Consider the following 17,225-nt stretch of genomic DNA (forward strand, 5'->3'; position numbering starts at 1 on the left):
GTCGGCTTCGACTTTTCTTGAATATATCACAATTAACTTCAGATTACATCTCAAAAACATATTGACACAAAGAGATCATGGCGGAAGCTCCTTTGAACTACGAAGCCTCAGCTGGCACCACCAATCTCCGAGTCTCGAGAACCTTACCATCGGAAGTCGTTCAATGTTTAGAAAATGCTAGATTTGTATGTCGTCGCCTTTCTCAATACATCTTCTTCACGAGCAACACTGATAATATATAATCCATAGCTACATCTCGCAACATGCACATCTCTCCGTCCTCACGTTTCTCTCATGAACTATACCTATCTGCCCAGCACCCCCTGGTCTCCCTATCCCACCATCATAATGACGACGAATCCCTCCTCGAAGAAAACCCACAATCTTCTCGAAAACCCACACGTCTCGTTATTAGTCCACGACTGGGTCTCGCATAGGCCGCCTACGGGAAACAGAGCTACGAGTCCGCCGCGGAACGCGGGGGGGAGAAGCAGTTTGGCGGAAATGCTGATAGGATTGAATACGAGTGCGATTAGTAGTATTAGTGCGACGATTAATGGGGAAGCGAGGATAGTCGAGAGGGGAGGAGAGGAGGAAAAATGGTTGAGGGAGAAACATTTGGAGAATTGTGTTTTCCTTGGGGAGGAGGGAGTTAGGGCTGGAGAGGGAGATGGGGGAAGAGTGTTTGTGGAGGGGGAGGAGGTTAGGGTTGTTAGTGTGAAGGTTGGGGATGGCAGGGTTAGTGATTGGAAGGGTGCAGTTAGGGATTGGATTTTGGAGGATGCAGGGGAAGGAGGAAATAGTGCTGAGGGTGAAACTTTATTAAATGGTGTTCATTGAGGTGGCGATTAGGAATGGAGTCCAGAAAGTCGATTGATATATATCAGAAGTATATGACTTTTCATGGAAGTATTCAAAGTAAGAAAAGCAGTGCCCTAGCAGGAACAATATCAGCTCGAGACCAAGATTTTGGTGAAGAGAGGATTCGAGGAATGTTAGTGCAGGAGCGAGTTGTCTTTGAAGTCACTGGCTCATCCATGACTTCGGGCTCCATTCAGGTTTCTATAAATTGCTTGCGTTTAATTCAAATGACATTTGACCAAGGGACAATGAAAACTCAATATTATATCAATAGCTCATTACCAGGTTTGAGAATAACGCTTTTTGATCAATGAGAGATTGATAAGAGCACATCAATAACTAGATATAACGCTTAGTTGCTTTCAAATGGAGACACGGTGTCACACATTTTTCTCGATCTTTTATTTCCTCTTAAATTCGGTTAAAGAGGTTCAATAATTTCTACACCATGCCAATTTATGATTACACTCAAAGTTTCTTGAGTCTCTAATTTGTTATTCAGTTCTGTCACGCCTCTCGTTCGAAGGTGGACTCAGTGATTTCCTCTTGTTGAACTCTTGTAGTCACTGATATTGATTGCTTTGATTGAAGTGTTACAATACCTAGGTACACAAGTGTATATAATCCCGTATTCGGCAAAGTAAATGAATGCCCATGGGTTGATATTAAAATGAAGACTTGTATAGAAAGCTAGGAGAAAGGTTAAAGGAACCCGTGATGGCGTATTCTACAATAATCAAGCTCTAGGCTCATCACTCACTAATCAATACCCATTTTCATGCTCATGTATTCACAGCTTCTGTAAATATATTTCGGAACTAGAAAACAGTTGGCGAGGGAGGTGCTAAGCAGGTTGATTGTTATTATTATTCTCTGCATCGAGCATGAGATATGTGAAGCTTGAATTTAATGATGCTTCTTATTCGGAGGAGTCAATCTGGGACTTGGTTGTCTGGCAATCATCAAGTTTCCGCTTGAAGTGGTCTACAAGTTGAGACCAGAGGGTAGAGACTGAAGACTGACATCTTGTCTTCTTTGGTGTTATAATGAGATGAGAAATTGTATAATGTTTCAAGTCTCGAATCACTCAGGAGCATATTGAGGCAATTCTACCATGAACCCTTGTCGGTAGATGGGCACCACTTCTTTCCTGTCTGCCTATTTAGCTATGCTGTTAATGTGTAGAAATCAACTTAACAACGAAGTTGATCAAAACAAAACTGAAGCAATTCATCTTGAGCGAGAAGTCAAACCAGATACTCGGGATATTGCTCTGTTAGGTAGTTTAAGAAGAATTTGATGATGCAAATTACAATAAATGTGGTCGTCGAATCTGGGGATTAATAGCCATCTAAGAAACGCCGCTCATCTTGCAAATCATCTTCTCATTTGTTTTTGTTTAATTCATTCACTAGCCATCAAAGTGACAAGCGAGAATTTTAATCATTAAAAAGCATCCCCCTTTCGTCTCTGTCCCTTCCTCTTCTTCCAATTTTGACACACAACACCACGATTCAGTGCTTCTGCTTCTTTCTCCTGATCACTACCTATTAGTATTTACACTGGAATTATTATCTTAAAGTTTGATAAAGCGGTAAAGTCATTCTTTTATTTCAAGTTACATGTTTTGGCGGCTAAGCTACCTCCTTAAAAGGGTATTCAACAACAATCGAACGAATCAAGAAGTCCTTCCGCTATCCATTTTGTGATTCCAGACAGCTGTTTCGAGACATTCTAACTCACAAAATCCCACTAAGAAGTCTATCCGTCAACTTCTCACAGTCTTCGTCATGGGAAGCAAACCCAGTAAACCCATGATACCAGATCGTCTCACACACTGTACATTTGTTCCCGATAAAAAATTCCATTCCACACTCATGCAATTCGATTTCCTCAAATACCAAACCATCTCCCCCGACAATAGGTTCAATGCAGCGGGTGAAGGAGCCATTGGTATTGGTACGGTTCGGCTTGAGGTACACTGCGGTTGTATAGGCAGAAAGGCATGGGGATTCATTGAATTCAGAAATGTTCGCCATATTAAAGGATCTGAACGACAAATAGGCAGGGAAAAAAGTGAGTATTCAGATGCCGAAGAGGAAACCTTAGGCTCGGGCCCCGGATGGTTGGATGATTTAGTTGTGGATATGGAGAGGCAGAAGTTTTTGTTTATTGTCAGGAATGGCTTCATTTATAGTGCCCCCTGTAAAAAGCTTGGTACGGATTGGAATCGATGGTAAGTTATGATAGACTACTTACCGTGACTGAAATGATCATGACGCTTACTTGTAGATCCCTTGTGCTTTCCACCTTGAACGCTCGACTCTTTCTTTTATAGGGTTAAATCATATAGGCAGACGATTAATCTTTTCCAGAGAGAACAGTCGAGAGAAACGCAAGAATAGTAGCTCTAGATCCATGATCCCGATTCTGGTGGTCCTTCTTCATTATCTCCTCTTAGTTTCTTCCGGTGAACGAATTTCCATGGGAAACCCTTTATTTTCGACGTTAAATGTAATATTTTAAAAATTAAAAATTATGATGTATTTGACAGGCCCTTCATCAAAATCTTGTACTTCATTCTGCTGGGTGTGTTCCCATTGGGAGAAATCCAGGATGGTTTTGCAAATTCATGATTTTGGTTGGAGATAGAGCATAGATCTTGTAGGGTTTCGAAGGATGATATACAATTTTTTTTGCGGGACAAGTTTCATTTGAACAGCGATGGAAATAGATATTGCGAAATTGAACTCTAGATTTGAATCTTTCATTGGATGTTGTTTCAATTCCCTCTGGAAGTGAAATTGTACACCTACCATTCCGTGGCTTTGATACAGCAATCTCGAGATATACCAGCTCTAAACATCACAAGTGAGTGGATGGCATCTTATTAGTACATGGATGCATGACTTCGGGAGTATCACCAATATGGTATGTATTCTCACAGAGGCACACGCATCGGATTCGAAAGAACCAAAGATGGAAGAAAGATTTCATAACTAGCATGTTGAATGCCACTCCCCCTAGTCCAATTTCATCATCATAAAAAAAGTTAGATACAAAGAAGAGAAAAATATATATATATATCCAAACGAAGCATAAACCGCACCATCACCCAGGAGACGTACTTCATCATTTTCTTCCACCCCAGCCTACCCAACTTCCTCTCTCCACCGGTTACTTTCCCCCATTCCATACTCCTCCCCATAATTCCTATCCTCAATTTCCCTCTCTACCCTAAGCAATCTTCCCCAAAACAAACGACAAAGCCAACGACTGATACTTCGTCACATACGTCAAATGAGCCAAAGTATCCAATCCCGAGCAACAAAACGGATCTCCAAAATCGCAGTACGATTTCACGATACTCGAATAGGCTGTGAGCGATTGATCGCTCGAGCGGGGAAAGAGTCCGTTTTGGAAACAGGTTCCTACGTGGAAAGATTGTTGGTTGACCATGTAGCGAGGATCACCCATCTATTCGAGAAGATTGTCAGATATCATGTGATAGGGATGTAAACTATAGACGAAGAACATCGGCTAGAAAGAGAAGTAGAAGAGGATGGAATAGAAGAGAAAGGTTTATACCATAACAGCAGCTTTAACATGCGAACCATACGCGGAGTCAATCGCCGGCGTTTTCGTCCCCAATGTTCCGCCGCCTCCACCTCCAAGCGTATCACTGATACATTCCGCTGTAAATTTATGACACATCAGCAGTGCAAAATAAACAAGAAATAAAGCAGAAGAAACTCACCACCCTGCGAATATCCCAAGAGAACAATTTTCTGCGACGGACACGCATCAACCGCCGCAATGATATCCGCCTTCATAGCCGCAACACCACTTGCAACACTGGGTGCATAAGGCGCCAGCACCGCCGGATAGGAAACCGAAGTTCGCGTGACGGATTTGCTGGTCGCGAGTTGGATGGCTGAAGCGAGGGATCCGATGATGCCTTCGCCGGGCGTTTCGGTGGATGCGCGCGCGGTGATGATGCGGATGTCGGTGCAGGCTGCGGTTGCGTTTGCGGCGGAGGTTTCGGGTACGGGGATGGGAAGAGGGAGAGGGTTTGCGTGGATGAGAGAATTGGAGAAGATGGAGAGGAGGGAGAGTAGTGCGAGTGGTGAGTGCATTTTGAGTGGTGTGTTGTGGGCGAGGAGCTGGATTATGCTGCGTGTGTTTGGGAAGGAAGTCACAGTGAGGATGAGAAATACAGAATCAGATGGGATGAGATGAGATGAGATGAGATGAAACTGATATACAAAAAATCAGAGGATATTCAATGTTCATATACAGTTACACTTCCTTGGTATGTTTCGCCAGCCTCATCCCATTAACTTGGCTCACATTACATCAACAATTCTTACCCAAAACACTAAGCTAACAACTAGACGAGGGAGAAAAACAAACTCATCACTTGCTGGCTTGAAATTCCCGAGGTATTCGTCTAGAATATATGAAGGGGTAAAAAGCGGGTCTTCCCGCTAAATATTCCTTTTGCAAAGAGACGTTCGCCCATTGTACCAAGTGGGTACCAGATACTCCACCACATTGTTTTGTTTCCTACTAAAAGTATGTATATATGACTTCTAGCAGGAGCAGATACACAAAATTGCTATGTCACTGTCCTGATGTCGCCCCGAGGTGTTCTTAGAGTCTGCAATGCCGGGAGTTAGTGCTCCATGTCTACACCTCGTGGATGCAAGCCGATATAAGCCAAGAATGCGGGGTATTCTCATCCAATCTTCGATTTCCAATATCATTCCAATGAAATGTAACAACTGTACTCGCCCCTCTTTACGTTCATCATCTGAACTGTCAATCAAGGCTTTGTTGACATTGCATTGAAGAACATAAAAATACCTCGGCGCTTTGTTCTTCAAGAGATACATCATATACTTGAGAGAAACAATCCGAAGAACACCAAGAAGGAGGATGAATTTCGCAAAAAAATCCAAAACCAAGACGTCTTTTTCACATTAGTCAATGTCATTATGACAAGGTTTCCCCACAATTTTCCACTATGATTGCCGCCACGCCATGACACTTGCATGTAGATCATGATCCACGGGTAAGGTTCAAAGATGAATTGGGATCATAGATTGCAGTTTCTCAAAATAACATCACCCCTTTCATCTCATATAAATGGGGTTTTGTCTGGTCTGAGCTATGATCCATCGTTGGGTTTCCAAAAATTTCTTGATCTGAAAGCAAGTGGAGTAAATTGTTTCTTGAAACAGGATCCCTGAGCCAATCGCATCTTTAACGAGAGTTTCCATGATGGAATTAAAAGAAGCATATACAATGATGACTTTATGCAATTATCTGAGCACAGTATGAAACATCTAACCACTCTGCAATGTCATGCCGAGGTGTTTTTGCCATATAAGGGAAATCAAATGAACATTAACGTAGAACATCAGATGGTGCTACACAGGTTGAGTGATCATGTAAGTGATTGGTTCACAGGAGTTGCAGCATCTCACATGCGGCTTTCCCCACAATACGGGATCTGATAGACTAGACTAGAATGATAGGGCTGGACGCAAATTGTAAGTAGACATGATACTCCGAAAATTAATTTGCTTGAATGAAAGCCCAATCCACCGAGGTATACCGTGAATTCTACTAAGGTATATGATCCAGATCATGGGTTCTCAAGACTTTTTCCGCAGTCATGATTTTGTTTCCCACTCATGAAGGTTGAGATTTGATCATTTGTAAATCTGGATGCTCGGCATGCAACTCATTACAACTCTGCTGTCTCTTTCCTAGGGACTAAACATCAAAAAATAGCGACCTGAATTTGCGTCATGTGTGCAGCCTTCCCCGACCCATACACAAAATTTAACACCTTTGACCATTGTCCTTCAGCCGCTACCAAACGTCGCGAATTTTCCAATGAGATTGCATTTATTCTAACCGGTAGAATTCAAAAGTAGATCCGAAAACCCTTGCGAATATCAAGCCAGAGGAAGCTAAACATGACTTATTGATGGGTCGAGATGGTAGATACATTGCGCAAATCTGGGGAAAGCCAGAAGAAGCTTTTTCGCTCGCTGTTGTGCCACCAATTAGAATGGTAGGTGCTAGATACTGGAGGGCGAGGGCTGAATACGCTCCAATAAGGACGAATATCTAGTAGGTCAAGATATAAAACCTGTTTAGCCAGCCAATCGCAGCTTTTTACCGTTTCGGTTAGCCCTGTTTAGCTCGATGTGGAATTTGACTGCGCCATTGGCCGCTAACCGAATATGTTCTTGCAACCTTTTGATAGATGACGACCTCTCCTTTGATATTTGAGGTCGACTGTACGGAATCGATTCAGATCGTATATACCAGTCAAGTCGTCTATATCTAGAATTCTGGATGTACCAGAAGCCCTGATTCATAGGATCATACTAAAAGCGACAAAAAATAGTTTCACTGGATTTCATATCTTGAGGTATCAAAATAAGTCAAGAAGTACACTTGGAAGCACTTCATCGCATGCCAAAATAATCGAACCTGCTCATGTGTCAGTAATTGCTCTCTTAATACAGACGGCAGAAACTTACCAGTCTGCGACATCTAGAGTCGAAGGAATCATTTGTTGAAAGTCCGGCTGTATCCAGTATGCCATCTGATCTGGAGATATGTAATTCATGCTGCCAGGATAATTAGGGTCTTGATATTGAACTGTTTCCTGGTTTGGATTGGTTATTGAGGTAGTAAGCCACAAATCATCAGAGGGGAAATATTCACCCCCATGTATTGATGGAGTAGATTGATGCTCAGCTGGTGGCGCAGACGGTATGCTCGCGGGCGAAACACAGTCGTTGTTACCATTGAATGTCCGACCCTCATTTGAAATACTTGCACCCTTTCCTGATACGAAATTCAGAGTTGCTTTTTGGTGTGCCAACAGAGAGTGCGTAAGTGGAAGACTGTCTTTCTTGGGCTCTCTCGCTGATTGTGATGCTGACAATGGCTCTTCAATGAAGCTAAACACAGGCACTGTATGTTCACCAATTTTCTTGAAACGTTTGGTACCCTCAAGAGTGTAATTTGCAAATCCTGCTGCCTTCAAAATCGTCTCGAAAAGACCTCTAACCATCTTAGCGACTAGCCATACATCAGAGAGCTTGTCCAGAGCAGACATGCAAATTGAAATTCTTTTACGAGCATCTGAATTTGTTGATGGCAGATAGATTTGTAGTTCATAGACATGCATGATCAGGGCAGACAGTAAAGAGTATATTCTATAGCATCATTAGCAACCATAAAATACCCAGTATACGCGACATTTTTCCTTACAAAAATGGAGGAGCATGCCTCAACTCGTTGCGTGCAATCATATTTTCAGCGACTGAAGTGATTGCGCCTGCAGATTGAAAAGCAGGGTGTTGTGAAATATCAAGCTTCTCGTGAAGTTCAAATGATGACTTGACTGATGGCAAGTAGGCACGATACAAGAGGCACCTTGTAGTATGGTATATAGAGTACAAATACGAGGACCAGAAGTTGTTATTCGAAGAATTCCATCGAATCTGTCTGGGGCAATTCTGAAGCCATTCATTTAAAGCTTGATCGCACTGTTGTAGGATGAGAGAATTATTGCCATGCTTCTTGGATTGTAAAGAGTAATGCTCAAAGAGTATGTCATCCATGATCTCGCAAATTTTCACATAGTGGAGAAAGAATTGCACTTGTATTTCATCCTCAGGTCCCATGTGATCGTCAACGAAATCTTCTTCCCGAATCATTTCTAAATCGGAATCTTCCAAATTGATATGTGCTGGGCGTCCAAGGGCGGTAGCTACGGACCGATCTCTGGTGTACAAAGTCCACCAGATCCTTTTCCAAAGCCTTTTGTCTGCGGGACTGAGACGAGAGCCACTGGGATTTCGGTGCATTCCGAATCCTTGAGCGATAGTAGTTGCCAGCCCATTCCAATAAAAAACATTTTTTGTAACCACCCCTGGCTCTTCCCAGTACTATTTTGCAATATTAGTATTCTAATCAATGATGCAGACATAAGGAACCAAGAACGTACCCATCCTAAGAGAATAAGTGCTTGAACTATAACGACCCGGTCTTCCTCATAATCAGCATCGTAGAGCGCTTTTGCTCTTTTATAAAATATTGTTGCTGCTGGAATGGGGGAACCATTTGCATCCAACAGCATGGATGTAGTGCAAACTCTGGATCCAGCTAATAAGATTGCTTGCATTAGAAGTAAGGGAGGCTGATTATCGAGGTCGTGCCACCGTTGCATGAACCACGATTTATTAATGATTGGAATGACGGGAGCTACCCATTTAAAATATGCATCAATCAATTCCTCACACAAATTTCGAGGAGGCAGATGTAGTGCACCTCGCTTTGCAAGGATATCCATTTCTTCTGGGTTCATTTTTGTAGCCATGCGTTGATTTGCAGCGTCCTCCGGAAGAGGATAGTGCACAGCGTCCGTTGTGCCATAATAATCCTTCATGAGCATTGCCAATGATGATTTTTCCTGTAAGTATGCTACTTTTCCAGGATTTTCAATTGCCGATGAAGAAATTGGTGGACTTATTAATTTGACGTATTGTTTGGTACTGTCAGGTTGCTGCTTGATATGGTGACCAGCTTGAAGAATCAGAGAGGCAAAATCATCGTGATTTGACGCGACTGGCCGAGGAAGCTCATCATCGTCATTCTTTTCCTCTTCTCCATCGCCGTTCTCATTGGAATGATCGCGCTGCTTAACTCTATATATTCGTGTAAGAATACAAAAGCAAAAATTTGAGGGATGAATTTCAGCAAGATCTTGGTCTGAGTACTGACAATGAACTGGCGGACTTTCTTCTTCCGGCGGTCGTTCCTTCCCTGCTCACGTTCTTCTTTCGCGGGGGAATATTGCAGTCCAAGAAGAATGCTTCACAATTTGTACACTACAAAATCGTGGAGTTAGTAATAATGAAGAAGTAAGCACTTAAAGGAAAGGAATTGGTGAATGGTTTATACTCACTGGGATTCCATGAGATCCTGCGTCGCATCGCACCTAGTTCGCGTCAATGATATACGTAAAAGTATGATTCAAGGTGAAATTTCATACTCTTCTTGAATGGCACATCTGTTCAAGAATGGCATTAGTATCGACCGCCATCTAGAGTGATGATGGTACTTACCCCGCATGCTCTACCTGCCCGAGGTCTTCATTTCTATTTAGCAAACTCTACATAGGGAGAAAACACTATTCATGGAGCACTTACCTGCGAAAAGTTCGACGACATGGTAAGGAAGTAGACTTCGTGGACATATCTTCTGTTTTGTTATTTGAAGCACCATGATGTCCCAAGTGGTCCCCTTCAGAATAATGTTGTTGGTGTTCAGGAGCAAATTGGAGACTAGTCGAGGGATTCATCGTTGAAGAGATCGTTCTCGAAGACCAAAGTTTGAGAAATTCTCATGATATGTAGTCATGATCATGACGAATGAGAGAATGCGAATATTATTTGGGCTCTCCCCAAAATATGGGGATTCCCGATATTAATGATTTCTAATGGCTCGTATTTAGCTATTAGGTGATGGGTTTTTAGTGTGGGGTGTGGGAATAAGAAGAGCTAAGGTCGATACCGCACTTGTAACTTCATGCATGCCATGTCCCTGAAATTCTTGGAGTGCAGTAATAGTGCGACACAAGCCTGGACGATGTACGGATGACAGTATGAGAATCACAGTGAGATATCGCGTGGCACCGAGGCTCTAAGATTGGTGGTCATGGAGATCGTTTGGACTGCACTCTGGATGAGAATACATCGGATTGTTCTACTGTCTTGATGGCTTTGTCTAAGGTTCAGTGCTCGAGTTTCCAATGTTGGCATTCCGTGCGAGTAACTTTAACCTCGTAATGTTCATACTGCTTGCATTGATTGGATAATAGTAGTAACAATGGAAGCTCTAGCTATTAACTGCTCAAAGCTCCCTATACAGTTGAGTTATTCCATAAGCTATTCAAGTAGTGCAATCTCATGCTCCTGGTGCTCCAGATGTTTACTAGTCTAGAGCAATCATTCGGCCTAGATTGCAACATAGATTAGATAGCTCACAGGTCTGCAATCTCATGCAAATCGCCTGTACTGAATATTTTTGACCACCAAATAGCTCTCGTTGGCATTTCCCCCCTTCTCTGCGATCAATTTCCATATATTTTGTTTCGGATAGTCTACTTGATCGGTGTCGTTGCTCGTGCAGGCGTGACATCAGCCTTATTTCAATCTTGTAACCGCAATACTCCCTCACATCTTACATGCAACTCGAACAGCCCAAGTTGGGTGTCAAATTGACATGTCCTGTTTCTTGTTCAGAGGTCAATAGCAATGGTCATTAATTTCACTTCCAGGTTGCAGAATTCTATAACAAGGCCTCTTCATGTAGTCTGAACGGGTAATTTGAATTAATTGTTATTTACAGGTTGTCTTGATAGCCTGTAGGGTATTGAAACTCCTCCATAGATAAAGAAGTTAGGGGTAGCGAGGAAGTGAAAGCGTGGGCCAAAGGCGCAGAGCACACTAATATATCTGCAAAGATTTCCCATTCCCACCGACCGAAATATTACTCTGTCTGCCTCCGATCGAACTTCTACGATTTGCCGACTCAGAACGCACTTTGCGCTGTAGGTTCATCGCTCCTCCGTTTCCACTGCCATCTGCGTCAGACTGATATGTGTAATTGGTCGGTCTGTTCATCTCCGTGGTGTCCCTCGCAACACTATAATGATCAAAAACTTCCTTAATCAGACCATCCACCTCTGATTCACTGATTGTCTCTCCCCATCCAATTGCCAGCCTGGCATCGCATTCCTCGATAAAGTCTTGGACTTTTCGCATCTCAAACTCGTCTTTGCGTAATCGATCGGGCAATCCTTGACTCTTCAGGAGTCCTAGGACTCCAGCTAAACATGTGTTGGCAACTCCCAGTATAGGAACTGCCTGCGGATATACTTGGGATAGCTGGCCAAAGGAAGCGAGGACACCACCGATAAAGAGCTGCGAGAGTATAGAGATATAGTATACGCCTTCCATGAAATGATATTGCAAGGAGAAGTTGCGTTGTTGAATAAGAACGGACTTGTAAATACCGTAGGCATTTCCACGTAGACTTTCGAAGTCAGAGGGCGGAGAATTGGCAGGCGAGGTTATAGGAACATTGATGCCGACTGCGAGACGAAATTTCTGGAGAGCAGGTGGAAAGAACGATGCTGAAGATGAGGTGGATGCATGGCGGTGATGCGAAGGAGCGAGCTCAGATAAGAGAGGGGTATTTTCTGCGGACATATTGAAAGTCGATTGAATATAAAGGACTTACTGCGTAGTTTGATGAATTAGAAGAGAATTAGGGGTACAGAGACATAGGGGAATATATATGCATTTGTATGTCCCATCATGTCCCATCATGTCCTCTTGTTGATAGACAGAAAAACAAAGTTCACGCGACTAAATCATGATCGAGTCTGATTCAGTGATTACGACCAAGGTAGGTCGCTCCCACCGGTATCGTGATAAATGATCATTACCTTCGTTCGTTATCAGACGAAGTCAACCCCTGATGACCCAGTCTGTTATTTAGAGAAACAGAACTTGAGAAACTCAAGGTTGATACGAAGCATTTTCATGGTTGAGGTCTTAAGTCGTGAATACATGTCGCCTGAACATGCCCGTATTATAGCGTCGGTAAATCCCGACCGAGATCACGGCTAACACCATTTGCTGATCCAACTTTCCTGGTGAGCTTCCTTTCAGATTCTACCTGCTACCATCTTATTACAACAACTACGAGTTATATCATCTCTCACCATCATACTTTTGATCATAACCTTCCAACACCGATGAATTCGTTTGCCAACGTGAAAAGTCCTGGGTCTTGCAGATCGCTACAGAAAGCAGCCAGCCTCTGCAATTCGAATAGTAATTGCTGATTGAGGGAGGCTGCTTGTGGTGAACGTGATCACAACTGGCATGACGAGTCATCGCGTGAATGAAATTTGGACTGGAAATGGGATGCACTCAGATTTTGTTACTCACATCCAGGTGGAGAGAAAAAGGCGATCTCCACGTGCTCAATTCAATACCATGATTCGATTATTCGAGGTATTTTGTGCGGTTGATTAAACATCTCAGACTTTGCATTGATTTTCTACTACATGATATCGCAGCCCATCTAGTGCTGACCCCATACTAAATCACTGTTCAAATTTTTCATCCAGACAAATGAAGAAGTTCCTTTTATCCAAAGAGAAGGCAAAGGAATCTTTCCCACAGATACTTCTCTGGGTGATCAAGATCGAGCCAGTTCTCCAGCTTAGACGCACTTCTGATGCGTCGTTCTGCACGTCGAAGGAATTATGATGTAGATTACGAATCTATCGATAGCTCAAAGATGCGAAGTTGTATCTCCTATGATTCAGAAAATGGCAGCAATTGTATCTCAGTATTTGACAATACCTACCACACTGAAACCTTACGAAAAGGTTGAAAAATCCATTCCAAACATCAACTTCACACACCATCGCGCAGAATCAAATCGTCTGTATTCACAACACACCTGCACTGGAGCAGTCAAGAAGACAGTATCAAGGCTGGATTATACAACTTGCAAAAAAAAGTTTCGGCTTCATCGATTTATTGAGGATTGAGAAACAGAGCAACCGCAGATTGTGATGTCATCGCCACGAAGCTTGCTATCTACAAGCTACGTATTCTAAATGCCCATTATCACCGGAGAATTAAAGTTGGAATCAAGCTCGCGGGTCTCAAGATGATGCGATGAATCCTGGCATATTTATGAGATCTTCTCTTTCGGGTTTCAGATGTGAGATAAGCCAAGGATGAGAAATCCACCTTGCAAGGAGGCACAACGCATCGTTTGATATTCCGTCCCATCTTTCATTCTGTTTTGATCTGATATAAATATCATTTGTAGGTTTGGATGCAGTTCATCCATTCCTACCCCTTTGCTAAACAATCTGGACGTTCCGATCATGTTTTGTGTGTGACACAGTAACAACTCAAGTCAGACTTGACCAGATATCATACTCTGTTGCAAGATTGGCAGTAACTGGTTCATAACCCGGATAAATTTTTGGAGTTTTGTTGCCTTTTACTACACTGGAGGATTTCGAAATAAAATTGCTCGTATGTTGGAGCAATTGCACTTATTGAAATGTAAGTTAACTGTCATAATTTTTTTTTGGAAAGCAGGTAAGCCTGTCAAACGACCCCGCGTTTAGAACACTCCAGACCCCTGAAGGGTTGTGCCATTAATATTTCACATATCTCATCCTCCAATAATGGCTCGTATCACATATCTGATGCTCAGGAGCTCTAAGTTTCGAATGCACCGCCGCCGTTCTTCGAAATGATACATAGATTATTGCAATAAATAAAAACGGTCTTCTCATCCTTATCCTCACTTACATTCTCTCAGCTGTGCTGTAACTCGCTTTGTTGCTGGCCACTCTTTATTTTATGTTTATAATATGTTCTTTCGTTGATAAATTTAATCATACTTATCATTCTACTGTTTAAGGACGCGCTTCCTCCCGGGAATCTTGTGCCATAAAATCAATTTTAACATCATGCGATTTTCATTCTTCTTTCTCGTCTTTCTTGCCTCACACTTTGCGAAGGGTGATTTTATACTTCCTCAGCCAACGAGTCATATTTCTACTGGATTTCCAACTCAGATATCCTGGTCTACCGATCCAGTCACTGGCCCAGTCTCTTTATTTCTTGTTCCAGCAGGGGTACAGGATGCTAGCGCTTCTATATCTGCTATTGGGAGTATGTTTACCAAGATCTTTTCACTGTGTATACTCTCAAGAGTCAGTACTAATTGGCTGCACAGCTCAAATTCCAAATGATGGGATGTATCAATGGGTTCCACGCGACACGCTAACTACAGCGGAGTCATATTTCTCTATACTCATGGTCGATTCCAAGAATATTCAAACAGTATCCGGTACCTTTCTCATAGTTGGTCTACAATCTTTTCAACCAGGTGGTGAACTTCGCAGAAGAGTCAATAGCAGCATAAAATCGTCAGATAGTGGCAAGAATGAAGGATACAAAAAATCTAATTCAACGGAAACGAAAACAGTAAATTCAGAGAGTAAAGAACCTTCGAAGTCTGTAGTCCTGGGGACTAGTTTGTCGGCTTGCACTGCTGTAGTCACAAAGACCAAATATCTGTATTTGGCTGCTACGAACGTGGCTAATACCAAGTCGAAAAGCTCAAATGGATCGGAATCAAGCGGCACTTCGGCATCTTTGGCCTTTTACCTTGATAGACGGTCTACAGATATCTCCCGCTCGTCTGAGCTTATGAGCTTGAGTTCCAAAAAATCTTCCGCGTCTAACAGTACATCCAGCTCGAAGTCGACGTTCCAAGATTCTAGTTTGAAACATAACTATGGCTTAAATTCTTCATCTTCGTCTTCATCCTCTGAAGCAGACTTCAAGAAAAGTCATGACTCACAATCCTCGTCTGATTCTAGCTCCAAGAAAGGCTCTGGCTCGAAACACTCAGCAACTAATTCCAACTCGAAAGGAAACTCCGGATCAGAGTCCTCATCTTCTGGATATGAATCAAAGGGAACCAAAGATTCATCAGGCTATGAATCTGGGTCTCAAGAGAGCAATGAATATGGACATGGACATGGACACGGACACGGATCTAGCTCTAATTCTAACACCGGTCATGAATCCAACTCTACATTGGAACATACCTCTACACAAACTGATTGTACATTGGTAACTTCCACAACTATCATATATGTGTCGTCTAGTAGAAATACTCACACTCAAGAGGTATGTATTATTTTATCACTCTTCCAATATTCCCTTACTACCTTCGGCTTCTCCATATATCATTAACTACACGAAAATTGACTAATCCATACAGACCAAGACACACACATCCAACATCGACAAAACAACCTTGATACATACTAATACAATCATCAGCACCACCTCCCAATCCCTCTTCTCCATCCCCATCTCCGCGACTCTGGCATCGACCTCCACACTAACCGCCTCAACTATTTCCCTCGCTCATATATCCACAATAGCAACAAGTATGGTTCAAACCATCCAAGTCCCTCATGTCTCTGAGATTTCTCAAATCTCAAGTCTCGCAACTCCCGGGCCTATTGAATCCATTCCCCTCTTCTCCGCCTCGATTAGCATTCCCTCACTTACCCCAATCACTACATCTCCGCCCCCCATGCTCACACCCCCAGAAACCACATTCATAGCCAGCTTTTCCAGTATAACCGGTATAACCAGTATACAAACCACAGCAATCACAACAACCACACCCAGCACACCACCACCAAACCCATCCAACACAACCTCACCCACCTCACCCCCACCCCCGCCTCTCTCCCCTCAAACCACAACCTCATCCGAAATCCAAACCTCTCTTCCCCCCGTAACACTCACAACCCTCTCGAGCTCAACCACTTCATCTGCAGTATACAATCTCACGATTCAGAGTGCGACGGGAACTGCGCTGCCTGTTTTTACTGGGGGTGTGGGTTTGCGTTATGCGGGTTCGAGGGAGAGATGGGTGATGTGGGTGGGGGTGGGGGTTGGGGTGGGGGTTGCGGGGTGGATTTTGTGAAGTGGGGGAGGGGATGGGGTTTGGAATGGTGGAATGGGGGGAGGGGGGGGATGATATGGGATGGGATGGCATAGGATGGAAGTATAGATGTACCTAGGCAGTATAGAGTGGTTTTTATATTTTGATTTCTTTTATAGAGAGGTTATGTAAGAGTTGAGGCCCCGGCTTATCGCACACTACCCTTTTTCGTGATAAAATCCCTGCAAAAAAGTCGTTTTTTCATACAAACTTATTTCTTTTATAATTTATTTAATAATTAAAAAGTTGATTTGAAAATCTCTTACATAAGAAATTACTATATTCAAAATCTTAAAAAATGAATGAATTATTTTTAGCATTTTTTTTGATATAGTTATAGATTTTCAAAATTGAAATTTTTCGAAATTTATTACATATAACACTTTTCCCATACAAAAAAATCGATTTTTTTGGATTTTTTGGAAATTCTAATTTTGAAAACCTATAACTATATCAAAAAAAATATTAAAAATAATCTATTCATTTTTTTTAAATAATTTTAATAATTAATTATAATATATATCAATTTCGGAATTTCTATTTCTATATTTATTGAAATAATATATAGTTCAAAAGTTGAAGAAATAAAGGTTTTTGGTATGTTTTCGGCTAGTGTGCGATAAGCCGGGGCCTCAACTCTTACTATAACAATCAGATAAATAATATATAACAATTAGATAACTAATCCATCCATC

General features: G+C 42.3%; 5 protein-coding genes across 5 annotated transcripts; 2 read left to right on the plus strand and 3 right to left on the minus strand.

Moving 5' to 3' along the window:
- Positions 1 to 77: 77 nt before the first annotated feature.
- Positions 78 to 840, plus strand: EAE98_002728 (uncharacterized protein; the record flags this gene model as incomplete). The annotated part of the gene is made up of 2 exons (XM_038950348.1): positions 78 to 185; positions 250 to 840. The coding sequence occupies 2 exons, from the start codon at positions 78 to 80 to the stop codon at positions 838 to 840; spliced, it is 699 nt and encodes a 232-aa protein (XP_038812877.1).
- Positions 841 to 3,773: 2,933 nt separating this feature from the next.
- On the minus strand, positions 3,774 to 5,174 carry EAE98_002729 (uncharacterized protein). Its single transcript, XM_038950349.1, has 3 exons — positions 4,619 to 5,174; positions 4,450 to 4,556; positions 3,774 to 4,338 (listed from the first exon to the last, which is right to left on the minus strand). Exons 1-3 carry the CDS (start codon positions 4,995 to 4,997, stop codon positions 4,099 to 4,101), a joined length of 726 nt encoding a protein of 241 aa, XP_038812878.1. The 5' UTR covers positions 4,998 to 5,174; the 3' UTR covers positions 3,774 to 4,098.
- Positions 5,175 to 6,824: 1,650 nt separating this feature from the next.
- On the minus strand, positions 6,825 to 10,405 carry EAE98_002730 (uncharacterized protein). Its single transcript, XM_038950350.1, has 9 exons — positions 10,104 to 10,405; positions 10,020 to 10,044; positions 9,947 to 9,964; positions 9,860 to 9,892; positions 9,676 to 9,782; positions 8,900 to 9,599; positions 8,161 to 8,840; positions 7,422 to 8,105; positions 6,825 to 7,371 (listed from the first exon to the last, which is right to left on the minus strand). Exons 1-9 carry the CDS (start codon positions 10,253 to 10,255, stop codon positions 7,347 to 7,349), a joined length of 2,424 nt encoding a protein of 807 aa, XP_038812879.1. The 5' UTR covers positions 10,256 to 10,405; the 3' UTR covers positions 6,825 to 7,346.
- A 997-nt stretch (positions 10,406 to 11,402) lies between these two features.
- Positions 11,403 to 12,167, minus strand: EAE98_002731 (uncharacterized protein; the record flags this gene model as incomplete). The annotated part of the gene is made up of 1 exon (XM_038950351.1): positions 11,403 to 12,167. The coding sequence occupies one exon, from the start codon at positions 12,165 to 12,167 to the stop codon at positions 11,403 to 11,405; it is 765 nt and encodes a 254-aa protein (XP_038812880.1).
- Positions 12,168 to 14,467: 2,300 nt separating this feature from the next.
- Positions 14,468 to 16,512, plus strand: EAE98_002732 (uncharacterized protein; the record flags this gene model as incomplete). The annotated part of the gene is made up of 3 exons (XM_038950352.1): positions 14,468 to 14,672; positions 14,737 to 15,698; positions 15,793 to 16,512. 3 exons carry the CDS (start codon positions 14,468 to 14,470, stop codon positions 16,510 to 16,512), a joined length of 1,887 nt encoding a protein of 628 aa, XP_038812881.1.
- Between the last annotated feature and the right edge of the window lie 713 nt (positions 16,513 to 17,225).

Source organism: Botrytis deweyae, assembly GCF_014898535.1.
Source record: "Botrytis deweyae strain B1 chromosome Unknown BDEW_005, whole genome shotgun sequence".
In the NCBI taxonomy this organism is placed as follows: Eukaryota; Fungi; Ascomycota; class Leotiomycetes; order Helotiales; family Sclerotiniaceae; genus Botrytis; species Botrytis deweyae.